Source organism: Triturus cristatus, chromosome 9, assembly GCF_964204655.1.
Source record: "Triturus cristatus chromosome 9, aTriCri1.1, whole genome shotgun sequence".
In the NCBI taxonomy this organism is placed as follows: domain Eukaryota; kingdom Metazoa; phylum Chordata; class Amphibia; order Caudata; family Salamandridae; genus Triturus; species Triturus cristatus.
The window spans coordinates 651,525,701-651,552,434 of NC_140592.1; the positions used below are offsets into that span (position 1 = coordinate 651,525,701).

At 47.1% G+C, this 26,734-nt stretch overlaps 1 protein-coding gene across 1 annotated transcript in view; it reads right to left on the reverse strand.

Moving 5' to 3' along the window:
• The window catches only part of LOC146798443 (uncharacterized), a 150,670-nt gene extending 124,890 nt beyond the window's left edge, over positions 1 to 25,780 (reverse strand). Inside the window, exon 1 of the mRNA XM_085625712.1 lies at positions 25,616 to 25,780. Coding sequence (XP_085481838.1) covers positions 25,616 to 25,627 — 12 coding nt within the window. The 5' untranslated portion in view covers positions 25,628 to 25,780. The remainder of the gene's footprint in view (positions 1 to 25,615) is intronic.
• Positions 25,781 to 26,734: the final 954 nt, after the last annotated feature.

Below are 26,734 nucleotides of genomic sequence, written 5' to 3' on the forward strand. Positions count from 1 at the left end.
CAACTTATGACCTGCTTACCTCAACCATCGACTGAACTTTCACCAACCTGCTAGACATCTACGATCCTCTTCACTCACCCTCACACACACCTCCCGCATCCGCCACACCTGCAGCGGTGCCGCTCCTTCTCCTACATCGCAACCAAGATCTGGAACTACCCCCCCTCAAGCTCCATACAGCCCCTGTAGGAGAGTAGGGTCTGCTATCCTATGGTCACCCCAAATTTTTGCTTTTTGCTTCACTGGTTTTTGACATATTGAGGCTGTGGGCCTGCCAATCAGACCCCCAGCCTGCTGTTCTCTCTACTAAATTAAAACTATGCACCCTAGGTGCATAACCAATTGGAAGTGGATCACCCTGTCAGCCCCTGTACCAGTGTACACTAGGTACCCAGGGCATTGGTGTACCCAAGGCCTGCCAAGGGCTGAAGCATGTATTATGCCACCCCAGGCTTGGCCTAACAATTTGACACAACTGGCTGATCACTCAGCTGGGGTAAGTTGGTGTAATCACCTCTTACTTAGGTGTAGTATACCTATACCTAACCTTAAATGGGACACCTGGTAACCTATAAGTCACTCCTATGGCAGGCCTTAACAATCCTGAAGGCAGAGTGCTTGGTTCCATGTGAGATGGTGCTCTGGCATGAGCTGAGCCTGTCTGCAGTGGTCGGAACAGCTTCCTTCTACTGTTTCCAGATATCGTCATACCATATACTCTTAAGTGCATTATGAACCTCGCGGTTAAATGCTATCTTTGGTTTGGCTTTATCAAAACATGTCGAGTAAGGTGTCATACGAATTGGAATACTAACCCCTCGCCAATTCTGGCGACGGGGTTAGCATTCCACCCTTCTAGAGGGACACGACATGTACAGTACCTGAAACCCGGGTAAAATCAGACATAGCCTCAGCTCCACAAAATGGATGCTGCCACCACAGACACAAGTCTGCCCTCCTGCTGCTGGGAGTCCTTCCAGCTTGGGAGGTGTGGACAAAGGGTTTCCTGCCAGGGGAGGTGCGTGCACCACCCCAGACAGGATTTTGTGTATTGGTCAGGTAGGGCTTGAAAGAAACCAGACATGCCTGTGGCTCACAAGGAGCCTCGGTGCATATGCCAGTTCAAACCGGTCCTGGGGCACACCAGTCCCGGGCCTGGGGCGAGCTGGACAAAGGATTGGGGGTGTAACCACCCCCCTTCCTGGTCCCACCCATAGGGAGGGACCTAGCAGGTAGTCCGGCCCCTAGAATCCGAATAAAGGTAGGAGCTGTGTCCTAAGACTTCAGACATCCTGGAATCAACTTAAAACTAAGAAGAAGACGGGAACTTCGACGCTCTGCTGCACAGAGGACTGAAGCCAATCTCCCCTGTGGTCAGGGAGTGACCACCTTGCTAACGCAAGCACCATCCAGCGAATCAACGTCTGCTTTGCCGCCGCCTCCCGCCGGAGCCCGAGCCCAGAGACTGACAAGACCTGGACCTCCAGACCTCTCACCGCCCGATCCACAGTCCCTGCAAAGAGGAGACCCGTGGAGGCACCGAGACACGTGGAGCCAGCCATCTTGAAACGACTACGACAAGCTGACCAGTGCAACAACCGAGGCTCCCTCCAAGTTGTGCTTTGGGTCCTGAGAAGCCCAACCCTCGAGCAGCATCTGCACCAAAGGTGAGCCCTCCAGCATCTCCACGATCTGCGTGGGGCCCTTCTGCATTTTGCCACTCGACGCGCCTAACCGGTTGCTGGCCCGCTGGCTAGTGGCCATCTTGGCGACGAAATCTACAACAAACACCGCTGGTCTGGTTGCTCCAGACTGGCCCTTGCTCCCCTCCAAAGGAGCAGTTCCTCTGACCTTGCTGGTCAGAACCATCAGCTTATCTCCTTGCCTACAACAATTGCTTTTGCCAAGGCTTGTTTGCTTCGATCAAGTCGCCGACACCGCCGACAGCGAGAGCCTGCGTGGGACAGCTCGTGACCCGACTCCTGGACGTCGTCGACCTTCAGGGACCACGTGGCTGCAGAGTCAAGCTACACCTTCCTTCCTGTTTGCACCCGACATCGCCTGGTACCCACCTGGTGCCACGCTGGTCACTGGCTAGTGACTGTGAACACTGTCCCCTCTGCTTACAGGTCTTCAACATCTCCGATCCACTCTTGGATCCACTGCATCTCTTCCCGACCGACCGCCTGCAGCACTTTTGTCTACAGGCCCCACGGAACCGATAGAAGAAACCCGACGCACTTCGAGGCCTATGCACCCGCTTCCTGTGGGTGAGGTAAAGCTGGCACTCCTGTGCCCAAGTGTAGTATTACATCTCTAGTGCCTGTGTTCCAAATCTTAAGTTCCTAGGTCATCCGGAAGATTCCTTTTGCAGTAACTTTGTACTTTTTACGCACCCATTGAAACCTATGGGAGCACGCGTGTGACTATTTGCTCTGTACACGCCACCCGTGGACCTCCTGGTCACTAACTGACGTTAGCTCCTTGTAGGCCCAGCGATTCTAGAGGCCCTAGGCCTTTTCCCTTTTCTGTTCGTGGTACTTATACCACTATTTTAGTATATGGTTTGAGTGGCCACCAGGGCCTATCCATATAACGTGCAACTTCTGTGTATTCTGTGATAATCTTGTTTGACGATTTGTGCTCCTGTGCTCATAAAGAGACTAGGGGTTACTTTGAGAAATAAATACATATATATTTTGAATATATATCTGTGTGGTGTCCTTTCATTGGTATAAAAGGGGGTTACTATTGGTAAAACAGCTTGCTTAACACGCATCACGAGTTTAGCCTCAAAGACTGCTTAGCCTACGCTACCACTAGGGCAGCTAGTCCAAAAAGGTTGACTTACAACCACACCATAAGGGTTGCTTGGCATGGTACAAGGTGGTCACTAGAACTAGTGAACAGCATATACCAGGCCAACTTCTCACATTGGTGAGCAGCGGTTGGATTTGAGCTTGCTGTGTTTTACCATTGTAATCTCTTGGTTACCAATTGAAAGATCACATAGGTACCTGTAGGTACATATAAAACAAGATTAGATATACTTAAGTTCTACTGAACTTAGTTGTTGTAGAGCAAAGGGAGTAGCACACCCTGACTACAACTACTAGATAGGTTTAGTAGGTAAACCCAAGTGTAGGTAGATTGCAACACATCCACCCACACTTAAGAGCAATGGCTGGGGCAGAGGGGTCCACTGTACCCATCTCTGTTGAGAGTGACCCCCCAAGGGCACCATCCATCTTTGCTACCCTTAATCAAAATGAGCTCAGGCAGCTGGCAACTCTTAGAGGCCTTAAACAGCCCAAGAACCCTACCTCTGCTTTGCTCAGAGAGCTCTTGCAAGAAGATGAAAATCAAAAAGAGCTCAGGAAAGCTTCCCAGTTAGCCCCCTTAGGGACAGGAACAGGAGGCCCCCCTTCTGAAGATGCCACTGAGGTACCCCTTCCCAATAGTCACCCCTTAGATGGGATGCCTACCACAGAGGATGAGAGTGAGAAGGATACTGACAGTAGTGAGGATGAAGGGAGAACTAGCCCAGTGCCAAGTGTTATACTTGGCCCAGCTAAACTAAGGCTATTGGGGACTGACAGTGGGTTCACCCCACTGGAGCTCCCCAGTGGACTTAACACAGGGCTTGGAAGGCAAAGGAATCGCTCAGGTGACTCCAATGCTTCCCATGGCTCTAGAGGCTCTCAAGGTCACTCCAGGAGAAGGATGACCACCCCTCAGAGGAGGGAACATGAGGCCAAGATGCAAGAAGCTCAGCTGAGGATCAGGAAGCAGGAGCTAGAAGTAGCCCTGATGGAAGAGAAACTTAGCAAGGCTAGACAGCATAAAGAGAGTGGGTCTATACCCACTGGTGGCAGCATTGTCCCTAAGGACAAAGATAGGGTTTTCGATAATAGAAACCTGTCTAAGGTTGTGCCCCCCTACAAAAGTGGGGATGACATCCACAAGTGGATAACTGCTCTTGAGAGAGCCTGCAAAGTACAGCAGGTTCCTGAAGACCAGTGGGCAGCAATCCTCTGGCTCTCCTTTGAGGGAAGAGGCAGAGACAGACTCCTCACTGTTAGAGAAGAGGATGTCAGAAACTACAGAGTCCTGAAGAGTGTTCTAGTTGATGGGTTAGGCTTAACCACTGAGCAGTACAGGTTAATGTTCAGAGACACCCAAAAGACACAGACTCAGGACTGGTCTGAATACATTGAATGTGCCACTAAGGCTTTGGAGGGTTGGTTGCTGGGAAGTAAGGTATCTGATTTTACAGGATTGTATAATTTGATGATGAGAGAACAGATTTTAAATAACTGTCAAAACCAGCAACTGCATCAACACTTGGTTGACTCTGATCTGACCTCTCCCCAAGAATTGGGAAAGAAGGCAGACAAATGGGTCAGAACCAGGGTTAAGCAAAAGAACCAGAACCAGGGCCAAGGGGGTGATCAGAAGAAAACAGACCAAAAGGGTGGAGATCAGAAACCTAAAGACCAGAAGTCTTCAACAGGGCCCCAAACTACTGCTAAGGAGGGTGGGTCCCAACGGTCCAAAAAGAAGAAAGAAGGTCAAAAGAAACCCTGGTGCAATCATTGTAAAAATACAACTCACTGGACTAGTGATTGCAAAAAGGGTGGAGCCCCCAACACTGTTGCCCCTAAGGCACCTGCTCCCAGTACTACTGTTAGCAGTGTTGGTCCCCAGACAAAGGGTGTAGTGGGAATCACTATGGGAACTGAAGGAGATTCTGACTTAGACAGAACCCTGACACAGGCAGTCTTGATCTGTGATGGGGACATTGATTTGTCCCTGACTGTGAGCCCCAGTAACCTGGGCAAGTACAGACAGACTCCTTTAATTAATGACAAAGTGGCTCAAGCCTACAGGGACACATGTGCCAGTGTCACTATGGTGACCCCAGGCTTTGTGGACCCTGGACAGTACATACCAGGTGAGAACTACCTGGTGACCAATGCCAGCAATGCCACTACTTCACATAGTGTGGCAGTTGTTAACTTCTCATGGGGAGGGGTAACTGGCCTCAAAAGGGTTGTGGTTAGTGCAGACCTCCCAGTAGAATGTTTGTTGGGCAATGACCTAGAGAGTTCTCTATGGTCAGAAGTGGAGTACAGGACTCATGCAGAGATGTTAGGTATATCATCACATGTCCTTGCTGTGACCAGGTCACAGGCCAAAAAGTGCCTCACTGAACCACAGGTCTTGGATCCTGGAACAATGGACCAAGCACCTACCAAGAAGAAGAACAGGAGGGTCAAGGCTGTGCCTTCCCCCCTGCCTCAGAGTGATGATCAGCCTTCCCAGGAAGCTGATCTAGAGGACCCTGAAGGAACTGTCCCTGAAGAGCTTGAACCTGACCAGGTTGAGTTTCTGGGGACAGGGGGACCTTCAAGGGCTGACTTGAGGCAGGCTCAGTTATCATGTCCCTCTCTTGAACCCCTCAGACAGCTGGCTGCTGCTGAGGCTGCTGGGAATGCTCAAGGTACCCATAAAGTGTATTGGGATGAAGGGCTCCTTTATTCAGAGGCTAGAGACCCCAAGCCTGGTGCAACCAGGAGGTTGGTTATACCTCTGCAATTTAGGGGCTTCCTTCTTACCTTGGCCCATGATATTCCTTTAGCAGGACACCTAGGCCAGAACAAGACCTGGGACAGACTTGTCCCTCACTTTCACTGGCCTCATATGAATGAAGATACAAAGGAGTTTTGTCGCTCCTGTGTTACCTGCCAAGCCAGTGGCAAATCAGGTGGCACAACAAAGGCCCCCCTGATACCACTACCTGTGGTGGGGGTTCCCTTTGAAAGAGTGGGAATAGACATAGTGGGTCCCATGGATCCTCCCACTGCATCTGGGCACAGATTTATACTGGTGGTAGTGGATCATGCCACCAGGTATCCAGAGGCAATTCCCCTTAGGACCACTACAGCTCCTGTTGTGGCCAGGGCCCTGCTGGGAGTATTCTCCAGAGTGGGGTTTCCTAAGGAGGTAGTATCTGACAGAGGTACCAACTTTATGTCAGGATACTTAACAGCTATGTGGAAGGAATGTGGTGTCAACTACAAGTTCACCACCCCTTATCACCCACAATGCAATGGGCTTGTTGAGAGATTCAACAAGACCCTAAAGGGTATGATCAAAGGATTACCTGAAAAGCTCAGGCGAAGATGGGACATCCTTCTACCCTGCCTTCTGTTTGCTTACAGAGAGGTCCCACAAAAAGGAGTTGGCTACAGCCCCTTTGAATTGTTGTTTGGGCACCCTGTGAGAGGCCCACTGTGTTTGGTGAAGGAAGGCTGGGAGTTACCTCTCAAAAAGCCTAAGCTAGACATAGTGGACTATGTACTTGGTCTCCGCTCCAGGATGGCTGAGTATATGGAGAAGGCATCCAAAAACCTTGAGGCAAGCCAGGCCTTACAGAAAGCTTGGCATGACCAAAAGGCTGTCTTGGTTGAGTTTCAGCCAGGACAGAAGGTATGGGTGTTGGAGCCAGTGGCCCCAGCAGCACTCCAAGACAAATGGTCTGGACCCCATACAATCCTGGAAAAGAAGGGAGAGGTCACCTACTTGGTCGACCTAGGAACTCCCAGGAGTCCCCACAGGGTACTCCATGTTAACAGGCTTAAAGCATATGTTGACAGGGCAGACATGGGCTTGCTCATGGCTACAGATGAGGGACAGGAGGAAGAGAGTGACCCTCTCCCAGACCTGTTGTCTCAGAACCCTGAAGATGGCTCAGTTGAAGGAGTGACCCTGGGAGGCAACCTCACTGCCCATCAGCAGACTGAATGTAGACAGGTTCTACAATCATTTTCACATATGTTTTCCTTGATACCTAGTCAAACTGACTGGTGTACCCATGTAGTGGACACTGGTGACAGTCTGCCTGTAAAGAACAAACTTTACAGACAACCTGACCACGTCAGGGACTGTATAAAGGCTGAGGTACATAAAATGCTGGAATTAGGTGTCATTGAACCCTCAGAGAGCCCCTGGGCTAGCCCAGTGGTTCTGGTCCCCAAACCTCACACCAAAGATGGCAAGAGAGAGATGAGGTTCTGTGTGGATTACAGAGGACTCAATGCTGTCACCAGGACAGATGCACACCCTATTCCAAGGGCAGATGAGCTCATAGACAAACTAGCTTCTGCAAAGTTTTTGAGCACATTTGACTTAACAGCTGGCTATTGGCAAATCAGATTAGCTGAGGAGTCTAAGGCCAAAACAGCATTCTCAACCCCAGGTGGGCACTACCAGTTTGTGGTGATGCCCTTTGGCCTGAAGAATGCACCTGCCACCTTCCAAAGGCTGGTGAACCAAGTCCTTACTGGGTTGGATGACTTTTGCGCAGCATATCTTGATGACATTGCTGTCTTTAGCTCCACCTGGGAGGATCACCTGATCCACCTGAAGAAGGCTCTTGAGGCTCTGCAAAGGGCAGGCCTCACTATCAAGGCTACTAAGTGCCAGATAGGGCAGAGTAAGGTTGTATATTTGGGCCACCTTGTAGGTGGAGGCCAAGTTCAACCACTGGAGAGTAAGATACAATCCATCAAGGACTGGTCCCCTCCAACAACCCAGACTCAAGTTCGAGCTTTCTTGGGCTTGACTGGGTACTACAGGAAGTTTGTTAAGAACTATGGGTCCATTGTGACTCCTCTTAATGATCTGACATCCAAGAAGATGCCCAAAAAGGTTCAGTGGACAGTAAGCTGTCAAAAGGCATTTGATGACCTGAAGGAGGCCATGTGCTCTGCACCTATCCTGAAAAGTCCTGACTACTCCAAAGAGTTTATTGTCCAAACAGATGCTTCTGAGTTGGGTGTGGGAGCTGTGCTGTCACAACTTAATGTAGATGGTCAAGACCAACCCATTGCTTTTATTAGCAGAAGGTTGACCCCCAGAGAGAAGAATTGGTCAGCTATTGAGAGGGAGGCCTTTGCTGTGGTGTGGGCCCTGAAGAAGCTGAGGCCATACTTGTTTGGCACTCACTTCAAGATTCAGACCGACCATAAGCCCCTCTTGTGGCTAAATCAGATGAAGGGTGAAAATCCCAAACTGCTTAGGTGGTCCATTTCCCTACAGGGGATGGACTTTACAGTGGAGCACCGGCCAGGTACTGACCATGGGAATGCAGATGGTCTCTCCAGGTACTTCCACTTAGGACATGAAGACGAGACTGGTCAAGGCTAGTTTAATGTCCCAGCGTTTGGGGGGGGGGTTGTGTAGGAGAGTAGGGTCTGCTATCCTATGGTCACCCCAAATTTGTGCTTTTTGCTTCACTGGTTTTTGACATATTGAGGCTGTGGGCCTGCCAATCAGACCCCCAGCCTGCTGTTCTCTCTACTAAATTAAAACTATGCACCCTAGGTGCATAACCAATTGGAAGTGGATCACCCTGTCAGCCCCTGTACCAGTGTACACTAGGTACCCAGGGCATTGGTGTACCCAAGGCCTGCCAAGGGCTGAAGCATGTATTATGCCACCCCAGGCTTGGCCTAACAATTTGACACAACTGGCTGATCACTCAGCTGGGGTAAGTTGGTGTAATCACCTCTTACTTAGGTGTAGTATACCTATACCTAACCTTAAATGGGACACCTGGTAACCTATAAGTCACTCCTATGGCAGGCCTTAACAATCCTGAAGGCAGAGTGCTTGGTTCCATGTGAGATGGTGCTCTGGCATGAGCTGAGCCTGTCTGCAGTGGTCGGAACAGCTTCCTTCTACTGTTTCCAGATATCGTCATACCATATACTCTTAAGTGCATTATGAACCTCGCGGTTAAATGCTATCTTTGGTTTGGCTTTATCAAAACATGTCGAGTAAGGTGTCATACGAATTGGAATACTAACCCCTCGCCAATTCTGGCGACGGGGTTAGCATTCCACCCTTCTAGAGGGACACGACATGTACAGTACCTGAAACCCGGGTAAAATCAGACATAGCCTCAGCTCCACAAAATGGATGCTGCCACCACAGACACAAGTCTGCCCTCCTGCTGCTGGGAGTCCTTCCAGCTTGGGAGGTGTGGACAAAGGGTTTCCTGCCAGGGGAGGTGCGTGCACCACCCCAGACAGGATTTTGTGTATTGGTCAGGTAGGGCTTGAAAGAAACCAGACATGCCTGTGGCTCACAAGGAGCCTCGGTGCATATGCCAGTTCAAACCGGTCCTGGGGCACACCAGTCCCGGGCCTGGGGCGAGCTGGACAAAGGATTGGGGGTGTAACCACCCCCCTTCCTGGTCCCACCCATAGGGAGGGACCTAGCAGGTAGTCCGGCCCCTAGAATCCGAATAAAGGTAGGAGCTGTGTCCTAAGACTTCAGACATCCTGGAATCAACTTAAAACTAAGAAGAAGACGGGAACTTCGACGCTCTGCTGCACAGAGGACTGAAGCCAATCTCCCCTGTGGTCAGGGAGTGACCACCTTGCTAACGCAAGCACCATCCAGCGAATCAACGTCTGCTTTGCCGCCGCCTCCCGCCGGAGCCCGAGCCCAGAGACTGACAAGACCTGGACCTCCAGACCTCTCACCGCCCGATCCACAGTCCCTGCAAAGAGGAGACCCGTGGAGGCACCGAGACACGTGGAGCCAGCCATCTTGAAACGACTACGACAAGCTGACCAGTGCAACAACCGAGGCTCCCTCCAAGTTGTGCTTTGGGTCCTGAGAAGCCCAACCCTCGAGCAGCATCTGCACCAAAGGTGAGCCCTCCAGCATCTCCACGATCTGCGTGGGGCCCTTCTGCATTTTGCCACTCGACGCGCCTAACCGGTTGCTGGCCCGCTGGCTAGTGGCCATCTTGGCGACGAAATCTACGACAAACACCGCTGGTCTGGTTGCTCCAGACTGGCCCTTGCTCCCCTCCAAAGGAGCAGTTCCTCTGACCTTGCTGGTCAGAACCATCAGCTTATCTCCTTGCCTACAACAATTGCTTTTGCCAAGGCTTGTTTGCTTCGATCAAGTCGCCGACACCGCCGACAGCGAGAGCCTGCGTGGGACAGCTCGTGACCCGACTCCTGGACGTCGTCGACCTTCAGGGACCACGTGGCTGCAGAGTCAAGCTGCACCTTCCTTCCTGTTTGCACCCGACATCGCCTGGTACCCACCTGGTGCCACGCTGGTCACTGGCTAGTGACTGTGAACACGGTCCCCTCTGCTTACAGGTCTTCAACATCTCCGATCCACTCTTGGATCCACTGCATCTCTTCCCGACCGACCGCCTGCAGCACTTTTGTCTACAGGCCCCACGGAACCGATAGAAGAAACCCGACGCACTTCGAGGCCTATGCACCCGCTTCCTGTGGGTGAGGTAAAGCTGGCACTCCTGTGCCCAAGTGTAGTATTACATCTCTAGTGCCTGTGTTCCAAATCTTAAGTTCCTAGGTCATCCGGAAGATTCCTTTTGCAGTAACTTTGTACTTTTTACGCACCCATTGAAACCTATGGGAGCACGCGTGTGACTATTTGCTCTGCACACGCCACCCGTGGACCTCCTGGTCACTAACTGACGTTAGCTCCTTGTAGGCCCAGCGATTCTAGAGGCCCTAGGCCTTTTCCCTTTTCTGTTCGTGGTACTTATACCACTATTTTAGTATATGGTTTGAGTGGCCACCAGGGCCTATCCATATAACGTGCAACTTCTGTGTATTCTGTGATAATCTTGTTTGACGATTTGTGCTCCTGTGCTCATAAAGAGACTAGGGGTTACTTTGAGAAATAAATACATATATATTTTGAATATATATCTGTGTGGTGTCCTTTCATTGGTATAAAAGGGGGTTACTATTGGTAAAACAGCTTGCTTAACACGCATCACGAGTTTAGCCTCAAAGACTGCTTAGCCTACGCTACCACTAGGGCAGCTAGTCCAAAAAGGTTGACTTACAACCACACCATAAGGGTTGCTTGGCATGGTACAAGGTGGTCACTAGAACTAGTGAACAGCATATACCAGGCCAACTTCTCACAGCCCCCTTGCTGGCTGACTTCAGAAAGAGACTCAAGACTTGGCTCTTCAACTGAGACACAGCGCCTAGAAACCCCTAGGGGCGACAGAACTGCACTTTACAAATATGGATTGATTGGTTGACCAGTATAGCTGTGCCAGAGGAGTTGGATGCCGTGTATTTAGCTAAGTTACATTTAGCTCAGTCTTGCCTCAGTAGAGCATGTTAAACGTGTTTGGTGTAGTAGGCCTATGTAAATTTTGTGTACTTGAAATTACTCTAGCTATTGTATCAGCTTGCGGGACACAATAAAGTCACAGACGTTCCAATACATAAGTTTAGGCTGAAGAACCATGATGGCAACTGAGTATCTTCTTGTCTGAAAGGAGTATACATGCGGTCGATTTGTATCACGTGTCATTTGTTCAGATCAGTGTTGAAGTGCGTGAGTAGCCTCAAGGCGCTTCAAGTATAGAATGTCAATATATATATATATCTTGCGAACTATTCTCGCACCACCCCCTCCCACTATAGCCTCCCAAACATCCCAGAGGTACGAATAAAGCCCTATTACCCCTGTCACGGAGTGGAGAGATTCTCTCTGAATATTAACCCTAATGACCCGGATGATGACCTCTTACCTCCTAATGCTCTCCCCTCTTTTGTTGCAGCCATTTCATTCACACACGGCTTTCTCCACGATCACCGAGAACAGCCACGGACCCTTTAAGGAGGTAGTGTTCCAGGAACTCAGCTTGTCCTCCATAGAGTACGTCATCTGGGACCTCCAATCAGCGAACCCGGCATATCAGCTGACGATGCCATCAAAACCTGGATATGCAACAAGCGAGGTGTGTCCAAGGGAGCGAGAGAAGAAGTCGAACCTTTCGCCGACCCAAGGACACCATACGGAGAGAAACTACCGTCCAGACCACGAGAAAAACCTGCGGCCGAATGGTCTTCCGTACCAGAAAACCAGACCCGACTCCCAAACAGAGGTCTGTAGATCCTGGGGTGTTAGGAGAAGGAGAGAGGAGCCCACAAAGAACCTACGCGGAAGCCAGCCACTTTCCAGGAGGAGCTTGGCTCTCACAGGTACGAGACGGTCTTTACGTAAGGTGAAGATACCTCCAACACTACCCTTCCTTTCTGTTACTGTACAGCTGAAAATAGGCCACTGACTCTGGTTCCCCGGCTTCTGTGTTTTTGGTTTTCCGAGGCACTGCGGTCCAAGGAGAGCACCCCCACCACGTCGGTCCTGTGACAGGAAGAGACTGGAGGACTTACTTTTGACTGTTTCTTTAAAGGAATGTAATAAATTCATATCTAAGAACCACTTTCTCTGTTATATCTCCCTTATTCGAGAACCAGTTCCCTAGAACCCCCCATGAGATTCCCAGCATTTAGCTCAAACATTGGTATTTCGGCCATTTGCACTTTACTCTAAGGTATTCCCTCCTTGCACTTTGTACTGCTATTGTAAAGTCAGGATATACAGAAATGTGATTCATATCATATTGCAAGTCTTGTTGATCTCGAGCTAGCTAGAGCACAGTGTCACGATCCTTGAAGTTAAAGAATTGTGTGATCACTGGGTGGATTAGTGTCACTGGAAGTGATCCCAGTCCCAGTGGTCTGTGAGCTCACTTCACTGAGAAAAGAGGACTAAATTGATCAAACGCTGCCCAGTTTATAAGGAGCATCTCAAGGTATTTCTCCATAGGTCCCATGTTTGATGTTTCTGCGGTGCTAAGCATTTGCAAGTTGTTACGCCTGGAACAGTCTGTTAGATCTTCATTTTTAGTTTTTATAACTTCAAGTACTTTTGCCATCTGGGGTAATTTTCTCTCAGTGCTCTTTGGTCAGGTTTTGGTCATCAGATGTGAGCTGCTCCACCTGCCCAATGCCGTCTCCAAGCATGTCAACATGGTCTTTAATGCGGTCCAGCTGATCTGCAACCCTGTCCATCTTTGAATCTATCTTTTCTACATTATGTTTCATTTCTAAAAATAACAGCCAAAAGACAAGAGTCTTTGTCTGTCGCCTTGTGTGATTGTTCTACTGAGATTTCAATTGTCTCTTCCTGTGGGTTATCAGTTGCCATGCGTCGCATTTTCGAAGTGGAGCTTCGCTTGTTTTCCATCTGCTTTGTCTATTGTGCCTGGAAAGTGGAGTTTGATCTACTTTGTGGGATCTGTTCTCTATATCAAGCATTGTCAGTTCACAGCGGTTGTCTGTGCTCGCCAGTTCAATGCTGGGGTTTAGTTAGCATACTGGGATTGAGCACAGTGCTGTTAACTAAGTGCTGTGGCTGTCAGACAATCCCATCACACCCTTGGATTCTCCTCTGCAGTTACAGGGGACAACAAGCTGATTAACCGATCAGCACAGGCCAATTTCCACATGCTTTGGTGCGCAGGTGGTGATACATGCTGTTTAAAATGTTGCGGACCCTAGTAGTTGGGGGATTAAGATAAGGATAGTCCTGAAGATGATGCCATTTATTTTGTTTTTCGGCATCGAAACGTCGTCGACACAATAGGATCATATGTACTGAATATGCTTGTGAATGCTATGTACAATGGTCACTCAAATTATAATCAAGTCTGTTCACTGATTAGTAGTATACAGACCGATTTGCTTGCTGTTGCCTATAATTGTTGTTTTGTCTTGTTCACTGTAGGTCACGGGCTGTGCCCCCTTGACATTACTTTCTGATTTTGTGCATCGCCAAATAAATTCTTGTCCAGCTGGACAAAGGACATAACTACTATTTAGTTTGTGTCTATCCTTATCTTAATCCCCGAACTACTAGGGTCCACTGTTTTTTGTAATAAGTTAACGCCCAAGGTCCCTAGTGTATTACCTTCGGGTTCCCTTGTCTCTCATAACTGTTTAAAATGTTGCAGCGGCATACCAGTTTAAACTCTAGTTAACCCCTTCAGTGCCCATGACGATATAGTCTCGTCATGGAGCGCGGTTGCGCTGTGCCCATGACGAGACTATCTCGTCATGAACCCCGCCCGCTAATGAAACGCCCGGCACAGTGCGTGGAAAGGGCAGGGCACTGAAGAGGTTAATACTGTTTCATGCTGTTTGTGTTGTTTTTTAATGTTTCCTTTCCCATCTATTGACATCTATTGCATTAGAATCCAGAGAATCGGTCTTGGAGCTTTACTGATGGGAGTGTGTTCTGTAGCAGTCATGGTGCTGTTTTGAGATTGATGGGGTTTAGATATTTATGGACATAGACTCATTATTTTTGCGTCTCGCACCTCAGCTCTTTTTCATGTACTTTATTAGTGTTGCTGTGTGAAGCTTTTGCCACCACCTGTGCATAGGCAGGGTTCTTTCTTTTCCTCATCCGGTATCTGGTATCGGATATGGTGCAGTCGGGCCTCTCCTCAACTATTGCCCTTGTCCTCCTCACCTGACTGCCCAGTTGTTGGACTTTTAGCTCCGCCAGATGGCAGGCACTGGTAGGGCCTCAAACAGAAGCAGAAGGCACGATTCAAGCATCACCGCTGGAGCCTGCCCCACCTCAGGCCACTCCCTACCCAGGGGCCCAGTCCATCTGTGTGCGGCTCACACATCTCCTCCACCGGTGGCTGACATCTTATCAGAGGTTTGCCATGAACTGCTCCCTTGTGGAGTTTAAGATGCTGTCTGGCAGCCACGTCCTTGGCTAATCATTCACCACTTCCATAGAGTCTGAGGGCCGCGAGCGCAAACTTCTTGGCACAGCCATTTAACAACGGTACCAGCGGAAGGCCCGGGGTGAAGGATACCACAATTATCCAAAATTCCAATACGAGTAGTTTATTCAGTTCCCCCCACATGCACTATTGTGCTTAGATAGGCATTTTAAAGGCTGGTTGCAGTTCCTTCTATTGATAAATTTCATATTCATAGCCCAGCCAGCACCTTACTAGAATGCAGCCATCTTGCAGCCACGCTCTCCTGTGCCACCCCCCCCCCCCCCCCCATTTGCTGGACTAATGAACTTAGCTGACAGAAGCAACTGGTACTTCAGTTTTAACCAGGCCTTCCATCTGCTCTATTGTGAGATGTAGACCTCAAACGAGCATGGTCAGCGTCATCTTGACCATGGTACCGCCTTATCTTTTGTATAGCTGCCATGTGCACCTTTCTGAAAATACACAGTTTGGACCACTGCCATGAAACCTGTATTGCACTGCCCACCTACCTATAGTGCATGCTGCAGCAATCTCTAGTTTAAGCCTATCTTATCTTAAGTCTATCTGGTGTTAGACATCATCTGGTCTTGGCCCGAAAGGCTTTCTCCGTATATCGAACGTCTGGCAATTCTATTCCCCCCCAACATCAACCCAGACACAGAAACGGAATCTCTCTACCCAGAGTTTCCTCCTAGCTCTGAATGCATTTCCATTTACGCTCTAGAATTACAAATCTTTGTATACTTTTAAGCTCTATCTCATACATCTTGAACGGTGGCAATTCCCTAAACTCATCATTGTAAGCAAGCAAATGCATACACTTTTAAGTTAGTGGTAGTGAAAACCACAGCTTTCTCCTAAAAAAAACACCTACTTACACTCCTCAGAAGACGTCACAAAAATGTAATTGACAACTCTATAGTGTAACGCTCTCAACTTAGCATTTGGCTGCCACTTGCTGGCCAAACTGGGGCTTGTGAGGAACCAGGAAAAGGGGGACACGAGATTGTGAGATATTTCTCTGTTACAACCATATCCTACACTTCCCAGCATTACCCTTGGATTCTAATTACAGTAGCAATCAGTAGCCTTGTCACTTCTTGGTAACCAAAGAATATCCCATGGAACCATTCCCACTCCAGGCTGCTCTTTGTGAGTCCATTGCTTCTTTGATCTTCATAGCATCCAATAGGGACCTTGATGCCTTCCCATGTCACACAAACCTTAACTAGTCTTTCTGCAATTTCTCCAGAACCCTTTTATCAATCCTGATTGTGAGAGATTGAAACATGTGGGAGGTCGGGACAGTTTAGATTGACAGAGCCCTCTCTTGTTTCTCAACCCAAGAAAAGTCAATGCCTGCAATAAAGAAGAAGCAAAAAGGAATGACTGATTTTAACAGACATTGATGCATTTCAACTATAACCTGCCCAGCAAAATCTACCCATTGAGTCAACCTCGTAAAACTCCAACCCACCTTGGAGAAGTCTGCTCCAAGCCCAATGACGGCAAAAATGATTTTTATCTCTGTTTCGCAACCTTCTCAACACAGTGGTTCAACCGTTCTCTTAAACTGTTGATTGTCTTTTGCCACTTACAAATACGGTCTAATCAGAGTATCTTAAGGAAGTGTCATAATCATAGTTGTACTGTACGCCGCACAGTTTTCCACCAGTTTCCCCACATTCAATATCTTGAACTCTCTTGCATCTGAGCTTCAAGCAAACCAATTGAGATCTTCCATGTCTCTTCGTGGCGTCTGATTTCCCTGCCAAATCCACCTCTCATCTCCATCTCCTTACTATGACTTCCAAATCCTGAAATGTTCCAGTTTCAGACAATGCATTACCAAACTAGGGTGGGGCCTCAGTCTACATCATAGTGCCTCCTCACCCACAGCTGCTGTACCCAACAGCCAAGCTCCGAGTAAAGAGAGAGGCATTAATAAGTAGTACCTCATTACTTCCAGGGTGGAGGGTGCATTCAGATTACCATTCTAAAGCCCACCATTGTGATCTCATCACCACACTGTGACTCTTCACTAAATCACCATACGCCGGTGCCATGTAGATTTTAACTTGAAGCACAGGGGACACAGCAAGAGACCTTGAACACTGCAAAGGAGAGGAACCATTGCATGACCCACCTCCTCCTTAGTACCGCTGCACTTTATAGAGCATCTTTCAGAGGTTGTAGACTCTAGCCCAGTCAGCAGATGCAGAGAAAGGCATCACCCACATTATCCTAAAAGCCACCTATGTTGTCAAATGTAGGGAAGGGGGCTCTAAGCTTTGTCCTTCAAACAGCCAGCACAGCTTCATCAGCCCCAAATTACCATCAGCAGAGACACTATTACTTTAGGAACCTCATCACCCTGTCCAGTGATCACCAGAAGTATCATGAGTGGTCAGGTTGGTTAAGCAAGTTGGCAGTCCTAGGGAACCTCCAATTAGTCATTCACCATAACAAATCTCCAGGCCATACCCTCTGAAAGGACACTTTAAAATCAAAGAATGTCTGGGAAAGATTTTCCTTTTCTAGTTGAACATACTTGCAGATTCCAATACATAACAGAAAAGCCTGAATAATAGTCCATACCCCTGAACAAAAAAATCTTTAAGCAAGTAAAAGGTCCGAACAGGTCACTGTCCGATTTAGAGAGCTAATTCCAAGACACTGCAAATGGATAGCTCCTCGAAGAGGGAAGCTGTATGAAAAAGCCTTAAATTCTTGAGCATATGACCCAATAGAACTAAGTCACTTTCTTGGTAGTGAACTTGGAGAGAGGGCAAGTCATAGGTGTCTGACCAGCTAATGGATAACAGGCATTAGTGGATTCAGTGTGTGTTACATGGCATAATTGTGGGTCCTCTGAGTTAAGCTGGATATGTCTAAGTCGTATGCTCAGTGGAAGTCTTGCATCTGCAAGCCTCTCAAAATGTATAGAAACTCCTTTTCATGTTTGAAAGGTTTAGGAATGGCATTCCAAATGGTGGATTCATGTACTTGAAAAGATTTGAGAGCTTGATATGAATCTGGACAATAGATTAATTGACCTTGATAGATAGTAACCCTGACATACAATGGTTAACGTTACGTTTCTTTCATCAAGACCAAGTGTCATGAGACAACTTGTAAAGTGGTCATTTACTCTTATCCTGAATAAGAATCATGCACTATGCCTCTGGATTATTTGAACCTAGACATGTGTCTTTGTAAATGCTATTAGAGCAAGCCAGGCAGGATACCACCACAAGGAGTGAATTGTATGTTTTAGCAGAAGAAAGGGGCGACTGTGTGTCTTTGTTGTCGACAGTAAATAGGACTTCTGAGATAGTCAGTATTGTGATTTTTGTACCACTGCATAGACAGAAGCAGAGCCAATATTAAATCAATAGGTCACTGATCTCCAGGTGGCCCTGCGTTTGAGCAGCGTACCATTTCCTAAGTCTTTGCACAGCCAAGAACTGACATCAGTCTATACTTAGACAAAATTATGTAACTGATTGCTTGCATTCGACGATTGGGATTATGGTGGCAAGTTTCTTGGTGACTTCACCTATGGATATCAACGCTTTGACAATGCAAATGTGAGGAGTGGAACTATGCTTTGACGTCAATGTTGATAGCTTGTGCACTGCAGATGTGCCTTGATGAAGAATATTTGGAGGGATCTGTGCTTATGGTCTGACTTCACAGCACAGCATAACTATGGCCAGAAAATTATGTAAGCATCACTAGGACAGGGGCTTTGTCTCCACACACATGTTGGGAGTCAGGAGTACATGTTTTGATTGGGGAGAAGTTGTGTGATTCACAAAAGAAGTGTTTGCTCTCCACGCAGCTGTGATTTTTTTGTTGTTTATCAGGTTGCCTAAGCTTGAACTTTTAGAGGCACACACATTACACTGGAATGCTATTAAAGCGTCATATAGAACTACAAAATATTTGTCGTTTTTCTCTTTCAGCAGCACAGATGGGAGGAGGGCAGTAAATTATTGCACCTTTGATAAGTTGCTTAAGCATGTTTTGCATTAATGTTTCCACTGGTTCTTCAGTAATGTCCGTTTTATTTATACACTCCAATCAAAGTGTTATCCAAGGACCACAGGTTTTCAGGTGTTTGCGTGGACAAGCTTGTGCCAAGTAGATCGCCTTTTCAATTACAGCACACCCATCCATTCCATTAAGCCATTTTAACAAGTAGGACCATTTCGGATACCCATTATTTGGCTATGTCATGTTTTGCAAGTAGAAATCCTTCTGTAACTAGTATTTAGGAAATCTTTTACATCCCTCTTCTTTTGCAAGTCCCATAAAGACTACATTTGGGTACAGCGTGGTTGGAATTTGCAATATCTCAGTCAAGATCCCAGCTATCCTGGACCAATATCTTTGAATTATTGAGCAAGACCATTTAGGATTAATGTTGAATGTTCTTCATTGAAGAAGGTAACCCAGAGATGGTTTGCCAAGAAGGGAAGCCGGTACATTCAAATATTAGGTTTTGGGATTGATGAAAATATCATGCCTAAATTGTTGTCACTCAAGTTGATTTGTCACACTGGAAGGTTAAGGAAGCCCAAGGAAAGTCCAAGTCGTCAATGCCTGCCTGAGAGTTGGTGTTAAATTGGTCTACAGACCATATATTCAAGTGCCTCTAAATGAAAGACGAAAGTGCATTTGTAAGAGGGAGATACTGGTCCCAGAGAGCAGCTGGTGCAGATTGGAATGTATCTAATGGTGAGGGATGCGAACACCAGTATGGGCTTTGGGCTGAGAGGACCGCTTGAATGTTGAGCATAGAGATGCCTTGTTTAACTTACCAGGCTAACTGTACATTTGTTACACATCAGTTCTATGAATGGAGAAATGGAGTCACTCTCAAACGCAATGCAGACATGATGATATTGAGGTTGCGAACCCCACTAAAATTACATGGTTGTCCTCATTACTTACTGATAATCCTCATTACTCTTAGTCCTACTAGTCCTCGACCCAGTCATAAACACATGAGGAAGAATCCAATCACAGACAGGAAACGCTTGCTAACCCCACACTCCTGCTAGGGTTTATAATACACTAGCCATACCTCAGCACTTCCTGAAATATCAAGCACACAAAGGCCTGATAATGGGAGGGTGGGTGGGAAGTACGGCTTGGTCGAGGACGAGTACGAACAAGAGTAATTAGGGTTACCGGTAAGTAATCAGGACAGTACCGCTATACCCCTCGTCCTTGACCCTGTCATAAACACATGAGGCATACCAAAGCAGACCCCCAACAGTGAAGGCCTTTGGAATACCACAGAAACATAAAATAGACACACACAGGACAAATGTGCACCACTGTGAATTTAATGGCATGGCCGAACAGATTACACTGGAGCAGCAGGCTCCACATCACCCAAGACACCACTCCCAAAATTCAAATGGTCATTCAGAGTGTAATTCAAGTGGCAATGTCTGATAAATGTAGACTCAGAAGCCCAAGGCCCAGCACAATAGATTTCATCCAAAGCCACACCATTAAAGGCGACCCAGAAAGCCAACACACCTCCAGTGGACCGAGTCTGGACACTGGAAGGAGATAGCAATCCAGAGCCCTGATATACCAAAGTAATGGTGCCCTTGATCCAACACCCCAGGGTCATTCAAGAAGCAGCCTTCCCTTGACCTGCAAGACCAAAAGTCACAAACAGACTGTCAGAAGAACGAATTCAGCAGAACTGTCCACATACACAGATAAAGCACGTTTAACGTCCAGAGTTTGCAACAAGTGTCCTTCAGGAGAAGGACAGAAAGAAGGCAAAACCAACTGATGAGAATGTATGAAAGTTAGAATGAATCTAAGGACCTGCAGATGACAAGGAAGCAGGATCTCTGAATGCCCTGATAGCTGCCTACTGGCCCTTCAAAGTAGATAGAGCAAAACCTTTATTGACACCGTCCAAAAAGAACTGAAGAATGGCAGGGATAGAACAAGAAGTAGAAGACAGATCCTAAGGAGAACACCACATGTCGAAAGCAGACCTATACCTAGAATAAGAAGACAGAGTAGACACCCTACGGGAACCCAGCATCACAAATATGAGGTCAAGCAAACCTTGCCCACATAGTGTTCCCCGCTCAACCCTCAGACCGCTAAGGTGAGATTGACCAGTGGGGACGAAGTGGAAGATCGCAGAGAAGACAGACTCCGAGGCAAGATCCAAGGTGGACCCACAGCCAAACAACAACAGCGGAAACCACGACATCCAGGGCCAGTACAGCAACACCACCACCACATGTGCCTTCACTCGCTGAACTTTCAATAAAAATGCCTGATTCAGAGGAAAGGGAGGGAAGGCATACAGTAACCAGGGATGCCACGTGAGGGACAGGGCCTCCATTGAGAGATTTGAGGAGTCCAGCCGCCAGTGCAGGCTGTGCACAACATCCGGGGACACTGGGATTTCCAAGGACAAATCCTGAAGTGGGAAATTAACAAACCGGTGAAGGTGCCACAGTAAAGGTCGAGGGTGCAACCTGGACAATGGTACCGTGAACACAGGCTGCCATGTGCCCCTGTACCTCTAGCCAATAAAGCGGAGGAGCAGAGAACTGAGACAACACAGCACTCAACAAAGCCTGCAGATGCAGGATTCTGGAGTGTGTCAGAAACACCTTGCCCAGAACAGTCGAACTCCGCCACTATAAAAGACCTCCTGGGGAATGGCTGAAGATTGCTTTTTGGAAAATTCAGGAGGAAACCATGGCTTCCTAGTTTACGCATGATCAAGTCCAGATGCTGCTGCATCACCAGAGCAGACAGGGTCTGAAGCAGCCAGTCTTCCAGGTACGAAAACAGTGACACCCCCTGAATGTGAACATGAGCGACCTGGGGAGCTACTACTTTGGTGAAGACTCTGGGCGAGGAAAGCTGAGCAAAAGGTAGGACACAAAACTGCCAATGATGATCCTGCATAGAGAACCGCAGATACCCCTGGAACCTCAAACCCATAGGCACATGAAGATACGCATCCTGAAGATCCAATGGAGTCATCACAAAGCCTGCCTGAATCAATGGAATAATTTGTTACAGGGTCTCCATCTTGAAAGGGATTTTCTTTACATACCAGTGCAGGGGCTTGAGGTTGATCCCTATCCAGACACCCTGTAATCTTCGGGACCAGAAAGATTACCAAATAAGTGCCTTGACCCCTCTTCAACCTCGGAACTGGGACAATCACCTTTTTCTGGAGCAGCAACTGAGAGCATTTTTTGGAATCTGTGTCCGTACAGTTCCAGACGAAAGGGGGGACGGACACGAACACGAGCTGGTAACCCCTCTACAGAATATTCAGAACCCATTTGTCAGAGGTCATTAGCAGCCAAGGCACCAGGAATTTATGTAGTCTCCCACCAACCTCTGCAATCATGAGCGTGGGTCCCTCGACGGCAGCATAGTCAGGAATGATGACTACCAGCCCCAGGATCCGGATGAGATTTCTGCTAAAATTTGCCCTGGAATCCCTTCCCCTGGGCCCTTTTGACCCCTGAAGGTATTCCTCTGTCGCCGAGAAGGCTGACGAATAGATTTTGCTGAAGAAAAGAAGGCCTGTTTATGCTGCTTCCTAAAGGATAAGGAATGCTTCCGCTCCTTGAAAACTTTTCCTCAAGGTCCTTCCCAAAAAGTCTAAGATCCGTAAAAGGCAACCTCAAAGCCATCAACCTTTGAGCAGCATCCATGTTCCACCCCTTCAGCGACAAGTTGCACCTGGCCATAATGGAAAACCCACAGGACAAGGCTGAAGCTTTATCCCAATCAAAAGCAATGTCTAAAAGAAACTCAGTCTGACGTTACATGGACTCCAACAACTCAGGACAATGCCCACGCTCCTGAATCGTAGCAATAAAAGTCTTGAAGTCAGACAACAATGACTGTGCAACATATGCTCCATAAACCCCACAATGAATGGCAAGATGAGACCCTGCACAAACCTACTTCAAAGAGGAGTCAATTTTCTTATCTGCACCTTGTTTCAGGACATTATCCTCTGCCATGGACAGGCGCCCTACCAGACTAGCCACAATAGAGTCCACATGAACTGTTTCTATCCTACATGTCAATCAACTGATACAGTTTAGACATGAAGCGAGGCATCAGGATCCGCTCAGGATCCTTCCACTCATTCTAAATGACATCCTTTACTAGCAGATGAATGGGAAGTGCTTTTTTAGATTGCTTCCTAAATTCAGGCAACATTATGTCTTTAGACGTGCTGGCGACTTCGTCATCAGGGAACCCCATGTTGCCACTAACATGGGACAGAATGTCCGACAACATATCCTTAGAGACAAATTTCCCTTTATGGTCCATCGTGCCCAATGAGAACCCATCAGAAGAATCAGAACTGGAAATGTCAGAATGAAGTTCCTGCCCACCTTCTGACTGAGCACCAGCCTTCTTTTTCTGCTTCAATGCAGGCAAAGTCTCCAAAATCATCTTTTTCATTCCTATGTCCCGTCTCAGATAGGAAACAAAACCGGACGTGCTAAGGTATGGCTAATGTATTATAGCCCTTAGCAGGAGGGTGGCCGGGGTTAGCAATCATTTCCTGTTTTGTTTCCTGTCTGTGATGTTATACAACCTCATGCATTTATGACTGGGTCAAGGATGAGGGACGTAGAGCTAATGACACATAGAATTACATTGTAGCTGTTTAAGGTTAGGAAGGTCTATTTAGTAACTTTGCCCTGAGAGGCAGGGTTAGGTAGGTCAAGCTAAAGATTTTGATCTAAGACAGAGTATTGGTGGAAAAAGATGAAGGTTGGAGTTTCTTTTTGCCTTTTTGGAATTTGGCTAGTTAGCCTTTTTTCAGGGAATATTTGTAAGTGGAGTGACAAGAAAATAATCAGTTGCATCCACTATTTGTCATTGAAGGCAGGTAGATGCTTTTGTGGATGTGGTTCAATTGCCACACAAATTCCAATACGGTGGTGGTAGGTACTCTTCAACCAATCAATCAATCAATTAATCAATCAGGGGGTTTAAAGCGTGCTACTCACCGGCGAGGGTCTCAAGGCGCTGGGGGTGGGGGGGCAGGTCTGGATCAGCCAAAGAACCACGTCATGAGGCTCTGCCTGAAGGTGTGCAAAGTAGGGTTGCATCTGATATTGACTGGGAGCTCGTTCCAGGCTTTGGCTGCGATGTAGGGGAAGGCGCTTCCACCCGCTCTGATTCTGCGGATGCGTGAGGTTTCTGCCAGAGCGAGGTCGGCGGAGGGGATGTTCCTTTTGGGTGCGTGGAAGGAGATTCTTTCGTTGAGGTATTTGGGTCCGCTGTTATGGAGGGATTTGTAGGCGTGGGTGAGCAGCTCAAAGGTTACTCTCTTCTTGACGGGGAGCCAGTGGAGGTCTCGCAGGTGTTGGGCGATGTGCTCATGCCGTGGGCTGCTGAGGACGAGTCTGGCAGCGGTGTTCTGGATGGTCTGGAGTTTGTGTAGCACTTCCCCTTTCACCTAATGCTCCAGGAAGGCAAAACTTTCTGTAGTTTAGAGAGAGATGAAACAGTATGGGAGTAATGTAGGTAATCACCCACACTGACATGTTACTTGATCACAGGAAGTATTGGTGCTGAATGTAGCCCACCGGCACTTATTTGTTAGGCAGGTCCGCAATGAATTATAAAAGAGGGCTGGATATCTGAGCAGGTGAGTAAAGAGCTGACCAAGGACAGTTTGAGCCTCAGTGCAAAGAAGGGTTGAGTAGGGAACGTCAATAGATTTCACATTTTTGCCTACCTGTGAGGTATATATCACAGAGAACAGTGCAGTGGTGGTAACACATGCCCATAAATTGCAGAAATGACAGCTCAATAAAGCTCAAATGTATTGCCCTACTCCAGAGTATTTTAAATTAACATTACCGTAGTTCAGAAAAAGCGAAGTTGAAACAACTCTCACTCTTGCGGTATTCTTGACAATATTAAATATTCGAAAAGTTCAAATATCAAAATGTCGTCCCGTGTACATTGGCGCTTCTTTTATGCATTAAGTAAACAGCTGCGATGTCGACAATGATGGAGTTCACTTTATACAAAAGCTCAACTAAAAAAACAAACAAACATCACATATCTTCCCCAAAATTGAAGACCGACCCGTCACAATTGTACACCCACCCCTAAGTATGGCAATCCAATAGACGAATTATGTATCATATCACCATGGCAACAATCCAATGGATGCAACTGAAACTTGTCCCACAGAACAATTCAATAGGTGCCACAAATGTTCACCTGCCAGATACAACAACCTCCCACTGGAAGTCACACACCTACTCTATTACAAAGAGCAAGTAAAAGGGTATCACACATTTCTCGATCTCTTTTATTCCACGTTGGGCATTCAGAGAGCAATATATTAGAAACTACAATACCTTAGTCAATCACAATTCAAGTCACACCAGTCAAAATCTATCTCATGCAGTGCCAATTCAATGGGTATGACAAATATTCACCTTTCCCAGAGACTGAAAAGTCAATGGATATTTCAAAGGCACGAATAGTAAGGAGTGATGGGGTCAGAACAGTAACATAATTTAAAGAGGAGTTGGAAAGACTCAGGTAAGCAAGTATAATGCAACTGCACAAAAGAAGGTGGAGAATAAATTGGGTTTGTGGGCCTATTCGCATTAATAACATGCGCATAACAGTACTCCTGCGAAGTCTGCAACTATGTATCGCTCTATATCATTCCAACAGAGCACAGTACAAGAAATCCCCTTTACACCCCTCCTCGTGGTACAAAGCAGCGTTTCCCAGAAATGTACTGCAAAGAAGCAGTCCTTAACCAGGTCATTAGGGGCAATAAGGGTAGTAAATCCTGCACGGTTACTCTGTTAATTAACGCCCACTACGAGCCAACGTCCCCTCCCCCATCCATTCCAGAAGCGAGGCAAATCCAACCTGGTCAGACATCTTCCAGGTGCCTCTTTCCCTCGTTGCAGGGAACTTTTCAGCAGAGGTTATAAGGAGACCATGCAACGGGGACCTGCTAGCCAGACCATTGAGCGCAGATCTTGCCCCAGGGCCGCTTTGAAGCAGACCAGGTACACAGCGCAAGATGCCCCCTGCTCTGGAAGAATAAGTACCAGAAGGAAAAAAAAGCACAATGGCCGTAAAAAATAAGCTAAAACACAAGCTCGACCCACTAATGATGCAGATAGGCTAACATCTAAATGTGCTTTCGAAACATTTGAAAGAGATGCATGTCACAAGCGTACCCTTTCACATGAATCTCTCTAAGTCTTTATTATGTAATAATGCTATATGTTTAAAATCACACACATCTGGAAAAGACTAAGCATCATTGAAGTTCCTTAAAGAAAGTTTATGCGAGACTCTAGAGTTATATATTTTGCTTTAGTATCAACTTGGATGCATTCTCATATTACATACACACACATACACATATATATCTATGTGTGTGTGTGTGTGTGTGTGTGTGTAGTACAATGTTGTCATTGATATTAAGTAAATATTAATGTTAACGTTGACATTTTATAATATTGAAACAGACATTGTCTTATTAAAAGAAAAACGTATTGCACCCTTTGAAGTAAACTTTTAGCACAACCCTGACCACTGTCCTATGATTAACAATATTTTTGGTACAACAAAATATACTTTTAAAAATTCACCTTCAACCCAACATGTTAAAGGTGAAGTGAAAGATGCACACGTATTTGATAAACGTTCTGGTCTTGATAACTATTTAATTAAAATATTCGTTTACTATCATTTGCGTTTCAAACAGTGTGAACGATCCAAAATAGAAATGTTGTTGTATGTTTATTACTATAAAAAGATGTCAAGCACCCTTACAAGATGGCTGCGCCAATTACTAACATCAGCGAGGGGGCGCTCTTCTCGTGCTGTATGGCTCTCCTTCTTACAATACGAGCGCAGAAAACCAACGGCATCGTTCTGAGGTGTGAGTGTGACACTATGGCCCGTGTTGAAGAAATACTGCTGTCCAAAAATAGTGTTGAGAATTAAACATACCTTCCCAAGATATCTGCCTCG